At 53.0% G+C, this 15,291-nt stretch overlaps 1 protein-coding gene across 1 annotated transcript in view; it reads left to right on the top strand.

The window, feature by feature from the left end:
* The window catches only part of Nrg2 (neuregulin 2), a 50,980-nt gene that overhangs the window by 25,349 nt on the left and 10,340 nt on the right, over positions 1–15,291 (top strand). Inside the window, exons 4-6 of the mRNA XM_029547217.1 lie at positions 3,667–3,787; positions 10,061–10,119; positions 14,636–14,659. Coding sequence (XP_029403077.1) covers positions 3,667–3,787; positions 10,061–10,119; positions 14,636–14,659 — 204 coding nt within the window. The remainder of the gene's footprint in view (positions 1–3,666; positions 3,788–10,060; positions 10,120–14,635; positions 14,660–15,291) is intronic.

Genomic DNA, 15,291 nt, shown 5'->3' with positions numbered 1-15,291 from the left:
CACAACCCTGGCTCTTGCTTTCTGCCCCCTGCAGATTAGCTCTCGTAGACAGTTTATATAAATATAACGTATAAGTGGCCTTCACATACCTTAAGGCCCATCCATGTTGTAGCATGTATGAGTGCATTCCTTTTATGGTAAAATGATATTCCGGTGTGTGAACGTACTGTATTTTATTCACCCATTCAACGGGTTTGAGTTGTTGACTCATTTGGATCATTGCCACAGTGGGGCCGATGAATAACGCTTCTGCGGACATTCATGTTCAGGTGTTTGTAAGCACACACATTTTCAGTCTTGAGGATACACCCAAGAGTGGAATTTCTTGAGTACATGGTAACTCTGAGGATTTTAATTCTTTATTTTAAAGAACTCCGTGACTAGATGCCTAAGCAGCCAGGCCACCATACATTCCTGCCCACGGAGCCCCAGGGTTCTGTGTCCCCACATTCCCTCCACAAACTGTGATTTTTTTCCCCCCCACTCCACCATTCTGGCCCTCTCAGTAGGTGTGAAGTAATATCTCACTGTGGCTTTGAGGAGACAGTGTCTTACAGAAAAGATATCCATGGTGGCCAAGCTAAGGACGCTAGACTATGCTCAGGAAGCAACAGAGCACATTTTCCCTCAAGAGTCAGAGACGCGCGCTCATTCACTCTGTCAGCAAACATTAGGCACCTATTCTGTGTCAAGCGTTTGTCTGGATGGTGGGGGTTAGTGACACGTGATGTGGCCACAGCTTGGGTTCTAGTGGCGGAGCTAGTGATGGCACACATGGTTCCTTAATCAGCTTAGAATAAATACTCCTAGCAGAAGCCTGAACAGTGAACAGAAAGAACGTGAGAGTTGTAGCCGTCTTGAGAAGGCCGGGGAGGCTGCCCCGAGACACTGATATTTCAAAGGTCCTGGGCAGCGGGGCACCTGACTGCACCTGAAGTGAGTCTAGTCAAATATGTTGAGAGAACAGGATAAAAAAAAATAAAATAAAATAACAGAAAGGTGATGAGACCCAGATTAGACCTGACGAGAGGCTGGGGGCTTTGTTTTGGCTACACTCATTTATAGGGACACCACTAAAGGGCCGTGATCATGGGAAGGGCTGACACAATTCACATATTTTAAAGACCACCATGGCAGATTTTGAGCAAAAAGGCCAGAGTTCAGGCAAGTGTGAGTCAGGAGGACCAGTAAGTAAGGTCACCCGAGGAAGAAGTGACAATAATAGGTTGGACCAGGGAAGGAAGCCGGAAGTGGTAGGAGTGGCCGTCCCTGGAGGAATATATATATATATATATCAGAAAGAATAAAGAGGAAATGGAAGACGCTCTCTAGGACCTTGAGGCTCGCACACATAGGGAAGACTAGAGAAGAGGTTGAGACAGATAACTGGGAGGCCAGTTTGGACATACTGGATTTGGGGTAGCTGCCAGCCATCCCGGCGGAGAGGTTGAGAGATCAGGCTTCTCCCACCTTTGCTTCTCCAAGAACAAGAGACCAGTGACAGAGTACGGATGCATTCACAAGGGGATTAAAAACCTTTGAGTGCCAGACCAGTGTGAGGACACCATGGCCTGACACCTTCTGTGGGGCACACTCCTCCCTGTGCTGTGGCTTCACTACCACTACGGTTATGCTAAAGTAGCTTGAGAAGGTCTTGCCCTGTCAGAAGAGGTGGGGAGGCCTGTGCCACTCTTCCCTGACATCAATGGCTACCTCACTCACTACGCTCCCTTTTGTCTTTCTGGAGTGCTGGCATCTGCCCCCATGCTATGGTATTGGCAAGCCAGACTCAGTGTACCACAACTAGGTGGCCTCCATCCCTCTTCTGTGGTCCCTGACACCCCTCACCACTGTCAGCATCCTCACCACTGTCCACTGCTTCCTCAACCTAGCAGAATAACAATAAAGACCGGACAGCAGGAGGTCTCCGCCACCACCGGGGGCTGCAAAGGCGCCCTGCTGGGCCTGGCTGGTCCAGGCCAAGATTCCTTAGGCTTAGCCAAGGCCCCTGGGAAGCCCCAGGCTGTGGTCCATATTCATCTGCTTGCATGGAGCCTCGGTGCTGACATGTTCTCTCACAAGGGACAGGGTATCTGGCAGAAATACACAACTGCAACTCTAGACAGGCACTCCGCCATTGTCTCTCCTCATTCCTCCCACGAGGCGTAACCGAAGGGCAAGACAACCTTCAAGCACTCGACTCCTGCCCAGGGTTGGACTTTATAACTTGCAGGCATGGTCACCGCACTCCTGTCTCTTCTCTGCCCCTTTGGTAGTTTCCTGGGTCTCTCTGACCCAGAATTGGAGCAAACCTCAGTAAAAGCTTCCTTTGCCTGGCTAGCATGTGGGTCCCAGCTGGGTTTGCGGTGGGGCCCTAGAGGAGACCTCAGCAGGGGTGGGGCCTGAGATGCCAGCTCTGCAACAGGCAAGGGGCTGAGAGGAGGGTGGGAGCTGCCCTGCTGAGTTTTATCTGTGAGCCTCCTCAGACATATACAGAGGCAGTGCTGTGTGTACACTCCAGTCCTCCACTCTCCATCTGTCTCCCTACATGTCTAAACACTGAGGGTGCCAAGCGCCTGCCTGCTCCATCCTCCTCCTCCCCTCGCCTCCTCCCTACTGCTGATGGGAGTGGTGGAGGCTGCCACCCCAGGGGAGATAAGGGTAGCCAACGTGGAATGGGACACCTCAGTCCGAGGACCACCGCTGGGCAGGAGTGAGAGACCCTCAGAGCCCCAGAGCAGGAATAGGGAACAGGGACTCCTTTTTGACAGCACATTCTGGAAAGTCAGTGTAGGGCACTGCCTTACAAAAGAAGGTTTTGCATTCAAAGCCTGCTTTCTGGACACTGTCCCCTGCTAAGGGAGCAGAGCACTCATTACTCTCACTGGTTCAGGCAAGCCTGATTAATCAGATGCACAGCCTGGGTACGCAGCCAGCCTTTCTCCCATCAGGCTTTCACATCCCAGCTGTTCCCTGACCCCCACCCCACCCCCACCCCACCCCCATTCCTCTCCCAGCTCCCAGCTCCTCCTGAACTTCATGATTTATAGCTTAGGCTGGCCGAGGTCTGAAGGCTCCCTCCACCAGCAACAGCTAACAAGGAGAGAGCTGTCTAGTGTGGGGACATGAAGGAGACCCTGAACAATTCTACAGACAGGCCAATAGCAGCTTTTCGTAACATGACAGCCCTGGAAACAAGACGGAAGAGAGTGGAAGTCAAGACCCAGCCCCCAACAGACACTGAGCTCAGAAAATGACAGTATCCTAAAGGTGTCCTTTTCCCTGATTCCCCTGGTTCACATCCAGTCCTATAGTGGACACCCCTAAGAGGGAGGCCAAAGTAGTACAGAGGTCAGGCCTTCCTCCAGTGGAGGAAGCTCCTTCTCGTCTCTTCCACCACTTCAAGACAGTGAAAGCCCCCTGGCTTTTGTAGGTTTCCCAAGAGAACCAGTGCAGAGCCACACTGGGCAGAGGGTCTGTTGTGGCTTGCTGTTTGCCTTGTGGTCCACCAAGAGAACCCCACTCGCCCTTTCCTGCCCAGGCATCCCTGCAGATCCTAGGGACCTTCCAGTTTTGAGATAGGAACATGAAAGAACACAAAGGACGTGGTCCCTGTGCCAAGAGGCGGTGTCGTGGGTCACTAGCACTTGTCTCTCATATCTCCAGTGAGCACCACTCTGTCATCCTGGTCGGGGCACGCCCGGAAGTGCAATGAGACCGCCAAGTCCTACTGTGTGAATGGAGGCGTGTGCTACTACATCGAGGGCATCAACCAGCTCTCCTGCAAGTAAGTGACCGGTCGGGGCGGGCATGGGGCCAAGAGCAGGGGAGGAGATGCTGGGGCGGAAGTGGAGGGCTCTAGAAAAAAAGTGAGCTTCAAGCTACTTGGAACTGACTCCCCAGGGGGCACAGACAGGGTGGTTTGCCCACTTTCGAGTCTTTTCCTGGACTCTAAGCTCTAAGGGGTGTGTGGATTCCTAAAGGACCCGGTTTGCTAGGCCCCTATCACCCTGTGTCCTGATGCCAACCTCTTACCAACACTGCAGGGAAGTGGAGATACCAGTCTAAGGCACTGGGTGTTCTCTCTCTCTCTCTCTCTCTCTCTCTCTCTCTCTCTCTCTCTCTCTCTCCCACCCTTTCTGTCTCTATCTCTGTCTCTATCCCCCTCCCCATTTTGTCTTTCTTCCCCATCTCTAAGCAACTCTCCAAATTTGTCCTGAGTGAACATGTCCTGACTGACTCTTCTCCCGTAGTGCTGAGCCTGGAAGCGCAGAACACAGGCTCCAGAGCCCTCAGCACCTGGTGGTCCCACTCTTGTTGTCTAGAGGAGAAATAGGGGTTTAGAAACTGAGGGAAGAACTTAAGAAACGGGACCCAGAGCCCAGTGCTGGCCTTAGATCTGATTGTTCTCCCTGCCCTGTGACCAGAAGTGGCCAGTCCTGCCCTGAACATTGCTTGTACCATTTTAACCCCAGCCCCTCTCTATGGAAGGTGGGAACTCCAGCAAAGATACCACTATGGGAGTGGCCCAGGGGAGGAGGTGGAGGTGGCCCCAGCAGGAACTCCATGGAGCTCAGAATTCAAGTGCCCATTCTGCAGCACTCAGGACTGTGTGGAGGAGGCCACCAGGAAGGGCTTTTTCAGTCCCAGCAGGTCTGCTGAGCAGTCCCCCTGCCTGTGTGTGATGAGTTTGACACAAACCTGAGGAGCGCAACCTGGCCAGACCTTAAGGAGGAATAGGAAGGGGGTCTAGTCAACAACTTGAATTTCTCAAGGCAACCCATGCCAAGGGCCCCAGACTAGCTACCAGTGCTGTCCCGTTCCCATGACATCTGGACAAAGGCAACCAAGTGTTGCTAGTTCAGAGAGAGGGTCTTGACCAACTCCTGGTAGAAGAACCTCAGGCTTTCCTGCCTCTGCCCCCCAACCCCAGGTCAGATCTTGCACCCTTATCACTGGCTTGGCCTTTCTAGTCATGTGAACCAGCAGAGGAAGACTGGGGCTTTTAAAGAATCCTGCACAAGCCGATAGGGTCCCAGTGTCCGTGTGTCCTCCCTCTCACCCACAAGAGAGCTTGGTGGCACAGCCAGGCAGAACTGTGGCTCAGGCCCCAGCTGGCCTCTTTGATGGCTTCCTCCATGGTCCCACCCTTCACCTAACGTCACCCCTTTCCCCACTCCTCCTTCCTAACCCCCTCAGGGAAGTTCTAAGAGCAACAGCAGGTACTCCAGAGAAATTCATGGCCTGGCCTCAGCTTCTGAGACACAGCCACAAGAGCAGTTCAGGCCCTGGGAAACATAGCCTTGCAGCTGCTCTGAGCTCTTCAGAAGAGAGATCCCAGCACACCTCACAGAGATGTCCTAGCCCCGACTCTCCTTCCCCTCTGCCACACCAGGCCTCTCCTCCTCCCTAGTCCCTCGGACCCCTGACCCCTGACCCCCACCCCAAAGAATCTAGCGTCATCACTGAGGTCAGTCCTGGCTGCAGGCAGGGAGACATTGCTCCCCAAGACAGGTACAAGGACAAAGCAGGTCCCCAGAGCCCAGGCTCCAAGATGCAGTGCAGTGTAAGAAAGGGAAGGAGAAGACAATGGCTCCGGGAACCTGCCAGTATGACCGTGCCCCTAGGAGCCAGGGGATATGCCTTGCTACATTTGGAAGGAGCAGGGAGACAGGCCTGAGCCCTTGTGAACACGAGGATGCCCTGTTCCTCCCCCCACCCAGGGCAACTCGGTTTCAAACGTGAAATTGGTACCCAGAGCCGCCACTTGCCCATCTTTGCCCCCCTGGGACAGCCCCAGTCAAGGCTCCTTAACCTGCTTCCCTGACCCCCTTTGTCACATGCAAGGGAGAGGGGTATCCCTGGCCGGGACTGCAGTCCTTGGAGCTGTGCTGGAGAAGGGCAGGGGGGAGGGGGCCGGGCAGAGCCCAGAGGCCATTCTGAGGGTGGGAACTGGGGTGGGAGGTGGGGCAGGCCTCTTGGGGTTTCTGACGACACCTGAATGGAGTGAAAAGGAAAGAACTTAGGAACGGGACTCACGTCTACCATTTGTGCTGTTTGTTTCTTTTTATTTTGATTTTTTTGCATTTCCGCTTAGCTTGGATAATGAAACTACACTGGTCAGTTTCATTCCAGTTTCTATAAAACTCAGTTTTCCCTCCTGGTTTTCTTACACTTGTTGCTGTGTATTGGTTCAGAGCCCCCTCCCAGGGGGTGTTGGAAAGCAGGCAGGCACACTCCGTAACCCTCTTGTTTTTCTGGAAGTCAGTGCCAAAAGAAAGTGTCACTGATACTGAATTTTGTTTTTGGTTTTTGGTTTTTGGTTTTTGGTTTTTTAAAGAAAACTTAAGGGGACTTGAAAATGGGGGTCCAAATCAAGGCGACTGTCTCCTGTCTGGGCCTCCTCTTGCCGTTTTCTCCTCTTCTCTCCGTGTGTTTGTTGAGCACGGTTGGTGCGTGACTCTTGGGGACTGGTTCAGGGGATGATGACAGAACAAGACTCTTTCCAGCCCTGTGCATACACCAGTGGCATGCCGCCCTCTCCCATCCGCTCATCTCCTCCATCCCCAGCTTCCCCCACCCCATCCCACCCCATCTGCCTGCTCATCTTCACTTCATCTCCACCTGCCCTGTGAGCTCCGAGACCCTGGCTCCCTCCAGTGCCTGGGCCACAGCCTCATCCTTCATCCTTCCTTCTCCAGGTGAGGGCAGCACACATGGCATTATCCCCAGGCTACCAAAAGGAGAAACTGAGGCCCGGGAGGTGGGTGGGGAACAGGGACAGCAGAGGTCCTGACCTCTCTGCCACCCCAGATGTAGCCCATGGGCTCTCTTCTCTGCCCTTCTCTCCCCCTGTTCTTCTCCAGCCCCAGGTTCAGACCTTCTCAGAGTCAGAGGTGATGCCTACAGGAAGGTCTAGAAAGGCTGGAGCCTGCCGCCCCTCCGACCCAGCCCCAGTTCCCCCGAAACTCTGAGAGTCATCCTGTTTGAATGGGAGCCACAGCCACCCACACCCAATGCAGACTCCTTTCATGTCGATAAAGGGAGACATCTGGCTCCTTCTACACTGGTCTGGCTCCAAGGCAGAAAGGCCAAAGGCCCTGTTAACACTTAGAACCTTCTCTGAGGAAGCCTGAGTCTCCACACACAGGACTGTAGAGAGGACTAGTAGTATCCGAGAGCCCCTAAAGGAACTGATGCCCCAAAGCATAGCACTGGCTCCGCCCCCTCACCTGACAACCCTATCCCCCAAGACCTTTTCTTTATCCATTGAGAAGGAGCACCCCTCTCTCAGACAGGTGCAAGGCTAACACCAGAACACTGCACAGATCCCATGGCGCCACCTAGAACCGTGTAGGACAGTAGCCCTGAGCAGGCAGGCAGACTAGTTCAGGTTGAGTGTAGGGCAGGGACACAGGGGTCTATTTATAGTTGTCACTGCTCTTCAAGACTCATGGGACGGCAGCCCTGATGTCAAATAAGTTTCTTAATCCCTTCTTGCCCCTTCACTTGACTGTTCTCTCTTACACACACACACACACACACACACACACACACACACACGCATACATGGTTTCCCTGACTAGAAGAGCCCAGCTAGTGGCAGACAATAGACACAATCAAGCCTGTTCCTTTCCTGTTACTTTGTGGAACCCAAGAGTCATCTCAACTTCTGGGTCTTTATCCTCTCCTCCCAAAGGTGCTGCTATTGGAAAAAGAACCACTTCACTCACTTCTAACCCCCCACACCAGGGCCCAGGAGCAAAGGAAGAAGAATTGCTGAGCCTGGCTGGAGTCAGTTGGGAAGCCTCGGCCACTTCCTCCACCTTCCTGGGCTAGAGTGACTAGGGACAAGGGTCAGGGATCAGCGATAGTGATGAGGGGTTCATCCCCTAAGCCACACTATTCAGTCGTGTAAGCATGCATTGCTATTGCCCATTCTCAACAGTTGTACTTCCCAGCCAGACCTCCAAATGCGTGTGCACTTGTGCTCCACCACCACAGTGTCCAGCTCCCTCCTTCCCCAACCCATAGAGACCACAGGCCCAGAGAAACAAGTCCACAAGCCACTACCCTTCCGTATTCCTCTAGAATAGAGGCCACAGGGTTTTCGTGATTCTCTATCACAGCCAATGGCTGACACCTAACTCTAAGGCCCAGGACTCTCTTGTTATGCTCAGTAGAAGGCTAAGGCAAAGACTTAACACCTCCTAAGGAATTCCAGGTTGACTAATGCTGCACAGTAACCTGGTACTGAGGGGCTTCCCTAGTTCCCAAGGAACTGCAGGCCAGGGCAGCAGAGACCTGTTCCTGAAGAAATGCATGCCTGAGGGTCAGCTCAGCCATGTCTGTGAGCTTCTCTCCAGGTGACTAGCCTTCCTGGGGTTCAGAAGAGAGCACAGGACTGGGCATGTCTCCTAGAAATCTACCAAACTGGGACTTGCTTAAGGGGAGAGGTGGCAGCCAGAGAACAGAAGGAAGTGTACCTTGAGGGTATGACAGGGTCAGGGAGAAAGGGGTGGGTGGTGCCTTGAAGCAGCAAGGGAATCAAGATTTGAGGAGATCCAGGTTGGAGCCAGGACAAAGCCAGGCCACAGTGGAAGAACAGGTCCCAGGGCGGGCAGGCAGGCCAAGGCTGGCTTCCAGCCGGCTCCTGTACACAACAGGGTCCCTGGCTAGGTTGCTCTAGCTTTCCCCTGGACCAGATATCAGGAAGGCAGCTGTGGGAAGATAGCAACCCCGTCTCTCCTCCAGCTCTCCAGTCCCCCACTTAGCTTTCCTCACACCTCCTGCCATAGGGCAGGCAACTTTCTCCAAAGTATACCCTCTAAAAAGTGCCTTCTGTCCCCAGCCAGCCAGAGCTATAGCATGAGACCCTGTCTCAAAATACACAAACAAGACTTCCCAGGCCAAATAAGTCCGTATCGTTCAGTTATTACTTCCCCCATTAATGGAGACTGACACTCTACAAGAGCCCTGGGGGATGGATTTCCCAAACACACTGGGACACAGACCCCTCTCTGCGAGAGCAGATCAAATACCTCCCAGGTCCCTTTGGTCCTGAGCACACAGTGTGAGAACAGCCTAGCAGAATTCTACTTTGAGTGTTCTGGGAGCTGTTCCATAGAGAAGGAAACCTGCCCAGAGTCCTGGAGAGAAGCCTTCCACAGGACCTGGAGGAGTGACACCAGGAACTTGTATCCCATAATAAGTCTGCCTGCCTGGCACCTGGGAGCTACAGTTCTGGCTTCCCGAGGGGCACCAGGCAGGTAAGAAGAAAAGCCCCCGCCCCCAACCAATAGGACAGTTAGTCTTAATAACCCCCACCTTCCCCACCCAACTTTCCTAACTCATCCTCCTTCCCGCCCCACCCCGCCTGACCCATCCCCCCACAGAGCCACATGGATTAAAGCGTCTGTAAGGAGATGACAGAGCCCTCCGCCCAGCCCCTGGCTCCAGCCCCTTCGGCTACAGTGTGACCCCAGCGCCTGACCTGGTTCCTCACTCATCCTGCGCACTTTGACTTCTAGCCTTAGCCTCGTGGGTGATGCCAGTTTGTTCTGTGATTTTTCCCCTTTTCCTTCTCCAGATGTCCAAACGGATTCTTCGGACAGAGATGTTTGGAGAAACTGCCTTTGCGATTGTACATGCCAGATCCTAAGCAAAGTATGTTTGAAGATACAAACACAAGTCCCTGCTCCTTAGAAAGCTTCCGGGTGCAGTCCCCCAATGTAGGGCATAGGGCTACAGGGGTGTTGGTTGTTTTGATCTTTGGCTGTTATGTTTCCTTTCTCTTTCCTTTTTTGTACTTTGATTTGTTAGTTCTTTTGTTTTGTTTTTGTTTTGCTTTGTTTTTTCATTTTTTTTTTTTCATTTTTTTGGCCTAATCCTTGGGTTTAGAGTTCAGGGCTACAGGTAAGGGGCAGAGCGGCAAGGCCAGTACAAATGGTAACCGTGGTGAGGAACCTAGCTGGCGCTGGCAGGAGCCTGCGCCTGGGTGTTGCGATGCCTGTGTCTTGCTATCCTGGCTCTCTCTTTCTGGTTTTCTTTCTTTTGGTAGGTGTCCTGTGGGATACACCGGGGACAGGTGTCAGCAGTTCGCAATGGTCAACTTCTCCAGTATGTTTCTTTCTTCTATTTCTCTTCTTCCTTGGTGACTGGCAGTCTCCTCATGTGGGAGGGATGGGGGTCTTACTTAACAAGTCTTGGAGGGAACAGGGGTGTCCTGAGTTCCTCTCAGTCCTCGGTGCTTACCAGTAGCCTCCGCAGAGGAGACGACACACCCCTGTCTCCCCCACCCACCTCCGTAAGTCACCTGTATTGCCTGGGAAGAGCGAGGTGGAATTCTCTGCAGCAGCAGGGCCATGTCCAGGCCTCTCCCCTCTTCTGGAATCAGGCAGCCTGGCAAATGTAGGAAGAGGCATTTGCAGAGCCCTCTCCTGCCTCTGAAGGTGCCAGGACGCTGCTGAGCCAGGCAGTGAGTGTGTGCGTGTTTTTGTGGGTATGTTTGCGAGAGGGAAGGGGGTCTCAACAGTCTGCCTTCTGGTCTGGCCAGAATGGTTTGTGTTGGGAGGCAGGGGGGAGATTGAGAAAGAGCAGGCCCCAGAGCAATGGTTTCCATGAATGTTTCCAGAGACATGTGCTGCTACAGGATGAGGTGGTCCAAGGGCAGTGGCAGATGCTAACAGACTCAAGCGGAAACTGATGACTCTTCCCAAGACTCTTAGTCTAAACACTATCCAGGACTCCATCTCCTTTCTTTCCTCCACTCTGAGCGAGGGGATGAGCCTTTGCAGCCCAAAGATTTGGCTAAACAAGTGGATTGTTGTAATTAGGGCCTGGAAGCAGTTCCTTCAAGCACCACCAGGTGGGGCTGGAACAGAGCAGTATGCCTCTGGATAGTCACAGACTTGGTTTGGGGCCCTGTGGTGTGTTGGCCTTCAAGACCAGGACCATGTCACCTACCCCATCCTGCAGAGCAGACTCGCCCCCTGCTCCTTTTAGGGAGGACATCCGAGTCCTTGAGTACTAACGAGCCATAGATCTTAGTTGGTACTTGAATGTTGGGAAGGAAAACTCCATGAAAATACCAAAGATGAAATCCAGGGGCCATTAGATAGCAGCATATCCAGAAACACGGTTTTAGAGTTTGGGCCTTAGGTTGGAAAAATGAATCCTCAAACTGTCCTCGGACCACAGGACAGAGCCCAGAAACATATTCCCTGCCCTTTGGAGCATTTGGGTCCCAACAGGTGAGGGCTGGTAGACCCAGAGAGGTACCTCTGCCCACAGTATGAGAGGCAGTACTCTCTCCAGACCTCTCCATTCACAGTCACAGGCTATGGAGGAAGAGAGGATATAGGCAGAAGAAGTGAGCAAGCCATGTTGCCCTAAAGAATGAGATCCAGCCTATGTGGAGAGCTCTGGGGCAGGGGTAGCCTCAGGAGAGGACAGAGCAGACAGGCAAGGGTGGACTAAGTAAGAGAGGCAGTGGGGGCCCCGTTCCTTTCCACCCTGGGCCAAAAGCCTCCACAGCCTAGGAAACTGTACTGGACAGTCAGCCCTAGGTCAGAGCGCCACAGAACCTCCAGAACCTGGGCTACTATGTAAAGCCCCTTGGCCAGCCAGAGCACATCAGCCTTCAGCCTGTGTCTGCCAGGATCCCAAAAGAAAGCCTGCAGACAGAGCTCCCAGCCTTCTTGCCTGTGTCATCAGTACCATGCAGGTGCCTTTATGTGGAGAATTCCTGTTCTTCAAGTGTGCTCTGCAAGGGCCCTTATGATGTACAGACAAGAGGGATTTGCCCTCTGGTCTGTAGGATGAGGATAGAGGCAGCTATATCTAGAAGGCAGCAGGAGGATGAAATGAAGTAATACAGGAGAGAGGCTCATCTTGGAGCCTGCCTTCATCACTAGAGGGCAACTTAGTATCTCTCCCAGATATAAAGGGCAAGGAAGAGAATTAGTCCTTGGAGGATGTGCCCCCCCCTGCCCCTGGCGTTGCTGAGCAAAGCATCTGACCCTGCCACCTACCCATACCTCAAGACTAGGCAATCTTTCAGAGACTAAGAAAACAGCCTTTGACCCCAATAGCACTTTGAAGTTTCTCCTGCTACAGGCCCTGCCCTCCTGAAAGAGAAAGCTGGCCCATCTGTATCCCACATGTGTCTGACTACACACACACACACACACACTCACATATGCTCACATCTGCACATACATCACTGCCTCCTCATCCGGGCACTTTATGACTGCAATTGGTTATGTCCAAGACAATAAATTTGCATAAATTTCCTAAAGCCTGGCCCTGCTGGAAATCCAACATCCAATTGATTTACTGGGCAATGTGAACATTTCTGGCCTGACACTCAGTGGGTCCACCCCATCCTGGCTGAGTGCCATGCAAGAAGCATGAGTAGGAGATTGCTCCCTTAACTACAACAGACACCGCTGTAGGTCCTCAGCATCTGTCCCCAGACGTGCCAGGAAGAAAATCACCTACCAAGTGACTGCCCAAACTCTCGGTTGCCTCGCCAAGCATGCCAGCCATCACCAGCCCACCCTAATCAGGACCCCTGGGAGCTGCTGTTGACATGGCTCGGTTCCCAGAGAAGTGACCTGGAAGGAAATCCTCAGAGGCCTCTGAGAGGTTAATCTGCTTCTGCGGGTGGCCACTCCTCGGGAATAGCCAGAGGAGCCTGAGCAGGGTCAACCATAGTTTAGCCCCACGATTCCCCTCCAGTCTCCATTCTGCCTCCATGATTTCCTGCATCACCTTGAGAAAGTCTCCTGGCACCATGGATAGACTTTTAACAACTTTTTCTGAAAGTAACCTGAAGACCAGCACTTAGAACCTGTGAGGCTGGTCTGCTGTCTCTCAAGTGAGCCTGGCTGGACATCAGAAACATATCCTGAGTGCTTCAAAGTCCTAGGCTCCAGAATGCACTGTTCAGGAACTTCTCTGAGCCCCTTTGACCTTTGAGCCAGAGAGGACCCTGAGCCGCACTTAGGGATTCAAGCAATCAGAGCCAGACTGCAAAGAAGCCAAATTGTCAACATCCTCCCAACTTCAGAGTGCAGGGATTGCAGAGGGCTTGTGTTTAACCTGGGGTGAGTGCAGCCTTGATGGTTTACACACAGAACCAGTGAGGTCAGAACTCCAGGACCTTCCTCAAGATTCTTGGGGTCAGGGCCTTCTTGGTCCCTGTCTCAGAGCCACCCACTCTCCTGCTCTTTCCAAATACAGATTCCTCTGAAATCCCTTTCAGAAAGCACAAAGAGATGGGCCCGATAATGCTCCGGATGCCCTTCCTTCCTCTGGAGCAGACAAGAAGTCAGGTCCAATGCCACACCCTCGCCAGGTCTAGGGAGCTGACCTGGTTGCTATGAAAGTCACCGAGGGAGTGTGCCCAGGCAGGTGTGAACAGGAGCCCTGGCACACATGTGTGCTGAACCTCCTGTTGGCCAGGCCTGCTCACAGCTGCCTCTGTGCACAGGTGCTTTGGAGAGAACAGATCCCACAGATCACCCGCATCCACATAGCAAGTTAGGGAAGAAACAGAGCCCTGGGTGTGTGGGACAGAACAGGCCGTGCCTTAAAAGGAAAGGCAAGCTCTTTAAAACACCGCTGAGGTTTCTGGGCTCCCACCCAGACCTTCTCCCATTGGCCTGAATTGTTCTGAAGCACGGCCAGGTTCTCAGACCTCCCAGGATCCCGTGGCAAGGCCTGATCCCCCACCACCACCATTGGCAGCTGAGGGACTGAGACCTAGATAGCTTGGGCATCTCTTGGAGCCACAAACACTGGCAAGGCTCTGTTATTTAACCTGTAGATGCTGTAAGCGTCCACCTATCAAAGGCCTGAACTCACACATTCAGGTAACAATCTCACTTCCAACACTGTAACTTGTCCACCGTGTAAGAAGGGTGCATGCAGCACAAATGAACCCACTCTTCCTACGCTGAGTCGTAGGTGCTCTCCTAAGTGGTGAGATGGGTTTCGGTCCCACAGCTCAGCCCTGGGAGCCCAGGGTATATGAGATGTCAAGTAGAGCAGTGATGTGCTGCTTGAAGTCTCTTGCCCTCCTCATTGTTCCCCTCTGAGACACCAAAGCTCTGAACTCAGACTGCCAGGAGATATGCCAAGCCACCTCTGGGGTCAGCCTGGAGACATGACACAATCATTCTGAACAGATGAAAAGGACCCCTCCCCCCATGAATAAGCTTAGGAGTTGGGGCAGACTGACTTCAAGAGGGCCTAGAGACGGAGGGTTGGAAGGAGAACCAGGAGGGGCTCAGGCTCCCCTCCCTGGGACCCACGTCACTCACTCTCTGCTCCTGGGGACACTGCCAACTGACTCTTGCACCTGTGCCTTCTCACCGGGTACTAACTCCACTGCTCATCTCTAAAGCCCCTTCCCTGCCTGCCAATTCTAACATGACCTCTCTCTTGTGTTCTTGGGGCTCTCGGGTACTGGGGACCAGGGAGGGAGCTCGGGAGGCTGGGAGGGGTCACTACTAACGTGCTTTCACCTCGCAGGCTGGCTGCCCAGTGTTCGTAGAGTTCTGACCAACGTTTTTTTCTCTCTTTCTCTCTCCCCCTGCCCCTCTCACTCTCCTTCCTTCCTCACTACCAGAGCACCTTGGATTTGAATTAAAGGGTACGGAACCTGATTATTCCTTTGCGTCATCTGCACAGCCCCTCCCCCACAGCCTCTGCCACCAGGACTGAGGAATGTTAGGTTTCCGTTTCCCTCAAAGGGAAAGTTGATGATTCCGAACATTTCCCTGGCTTCATCGAGATGCATTGCCGATGTTGACTTTAGAGCAGGGTACCCTGCAGTTCACACTGTGCCCTAGTGCTCAGTTAGAACCCCCTTCAGAGGAGGAGCCAGTAGGGACTTGCCAGTCAGTAACCAAGCCAGACGTGGCTGCCCCAAGGGCCGGTGTCTGCAGAAGCCTGGTCTGGGGTGCTATGCAGAGAGGCACCCTCTTTCCTTCCTAAGTCCATTGCTTCACAATCTGCACCAGGCTGGAGGCTGACTCCTCCCCATTTTCCCCATTTGCTTCTGTCCCTTCTGTCCCTGCATTGTGTCTGTCTGCTAGACTCTGCCATCTGCTTGAGACTTTCACTCCTTCCATGATCTGTCCCTACAGTGGCATGTTGTATGTGTGTATCTGGGCTAAGCCACCAAGGCTCTAATCTGCACCTACCCTTTCTCCTACCCCCAAGAAACTTACATGTGATCTGCTACCCCCCCCCATGCCCCACTCCCACCAAAGACACAAAAAT

Source organism: Mus pahari, chromosome 15, assembly GCF_900095145.1.
Source record: "Mus pahari chromosome 15, PAHARI_EIJ_v1.1, whole genome shotgun sequence".
NCBI classification, from domain to species: domain Eukaryota; kingdom Metazoa; phylum Chordata; class Mammalia; order Rodentia; family Muridae; genus Mus; species Mus pahari.
This window is presented reverse-complemented; position numbering and strand designations above follow the sequence as displayed.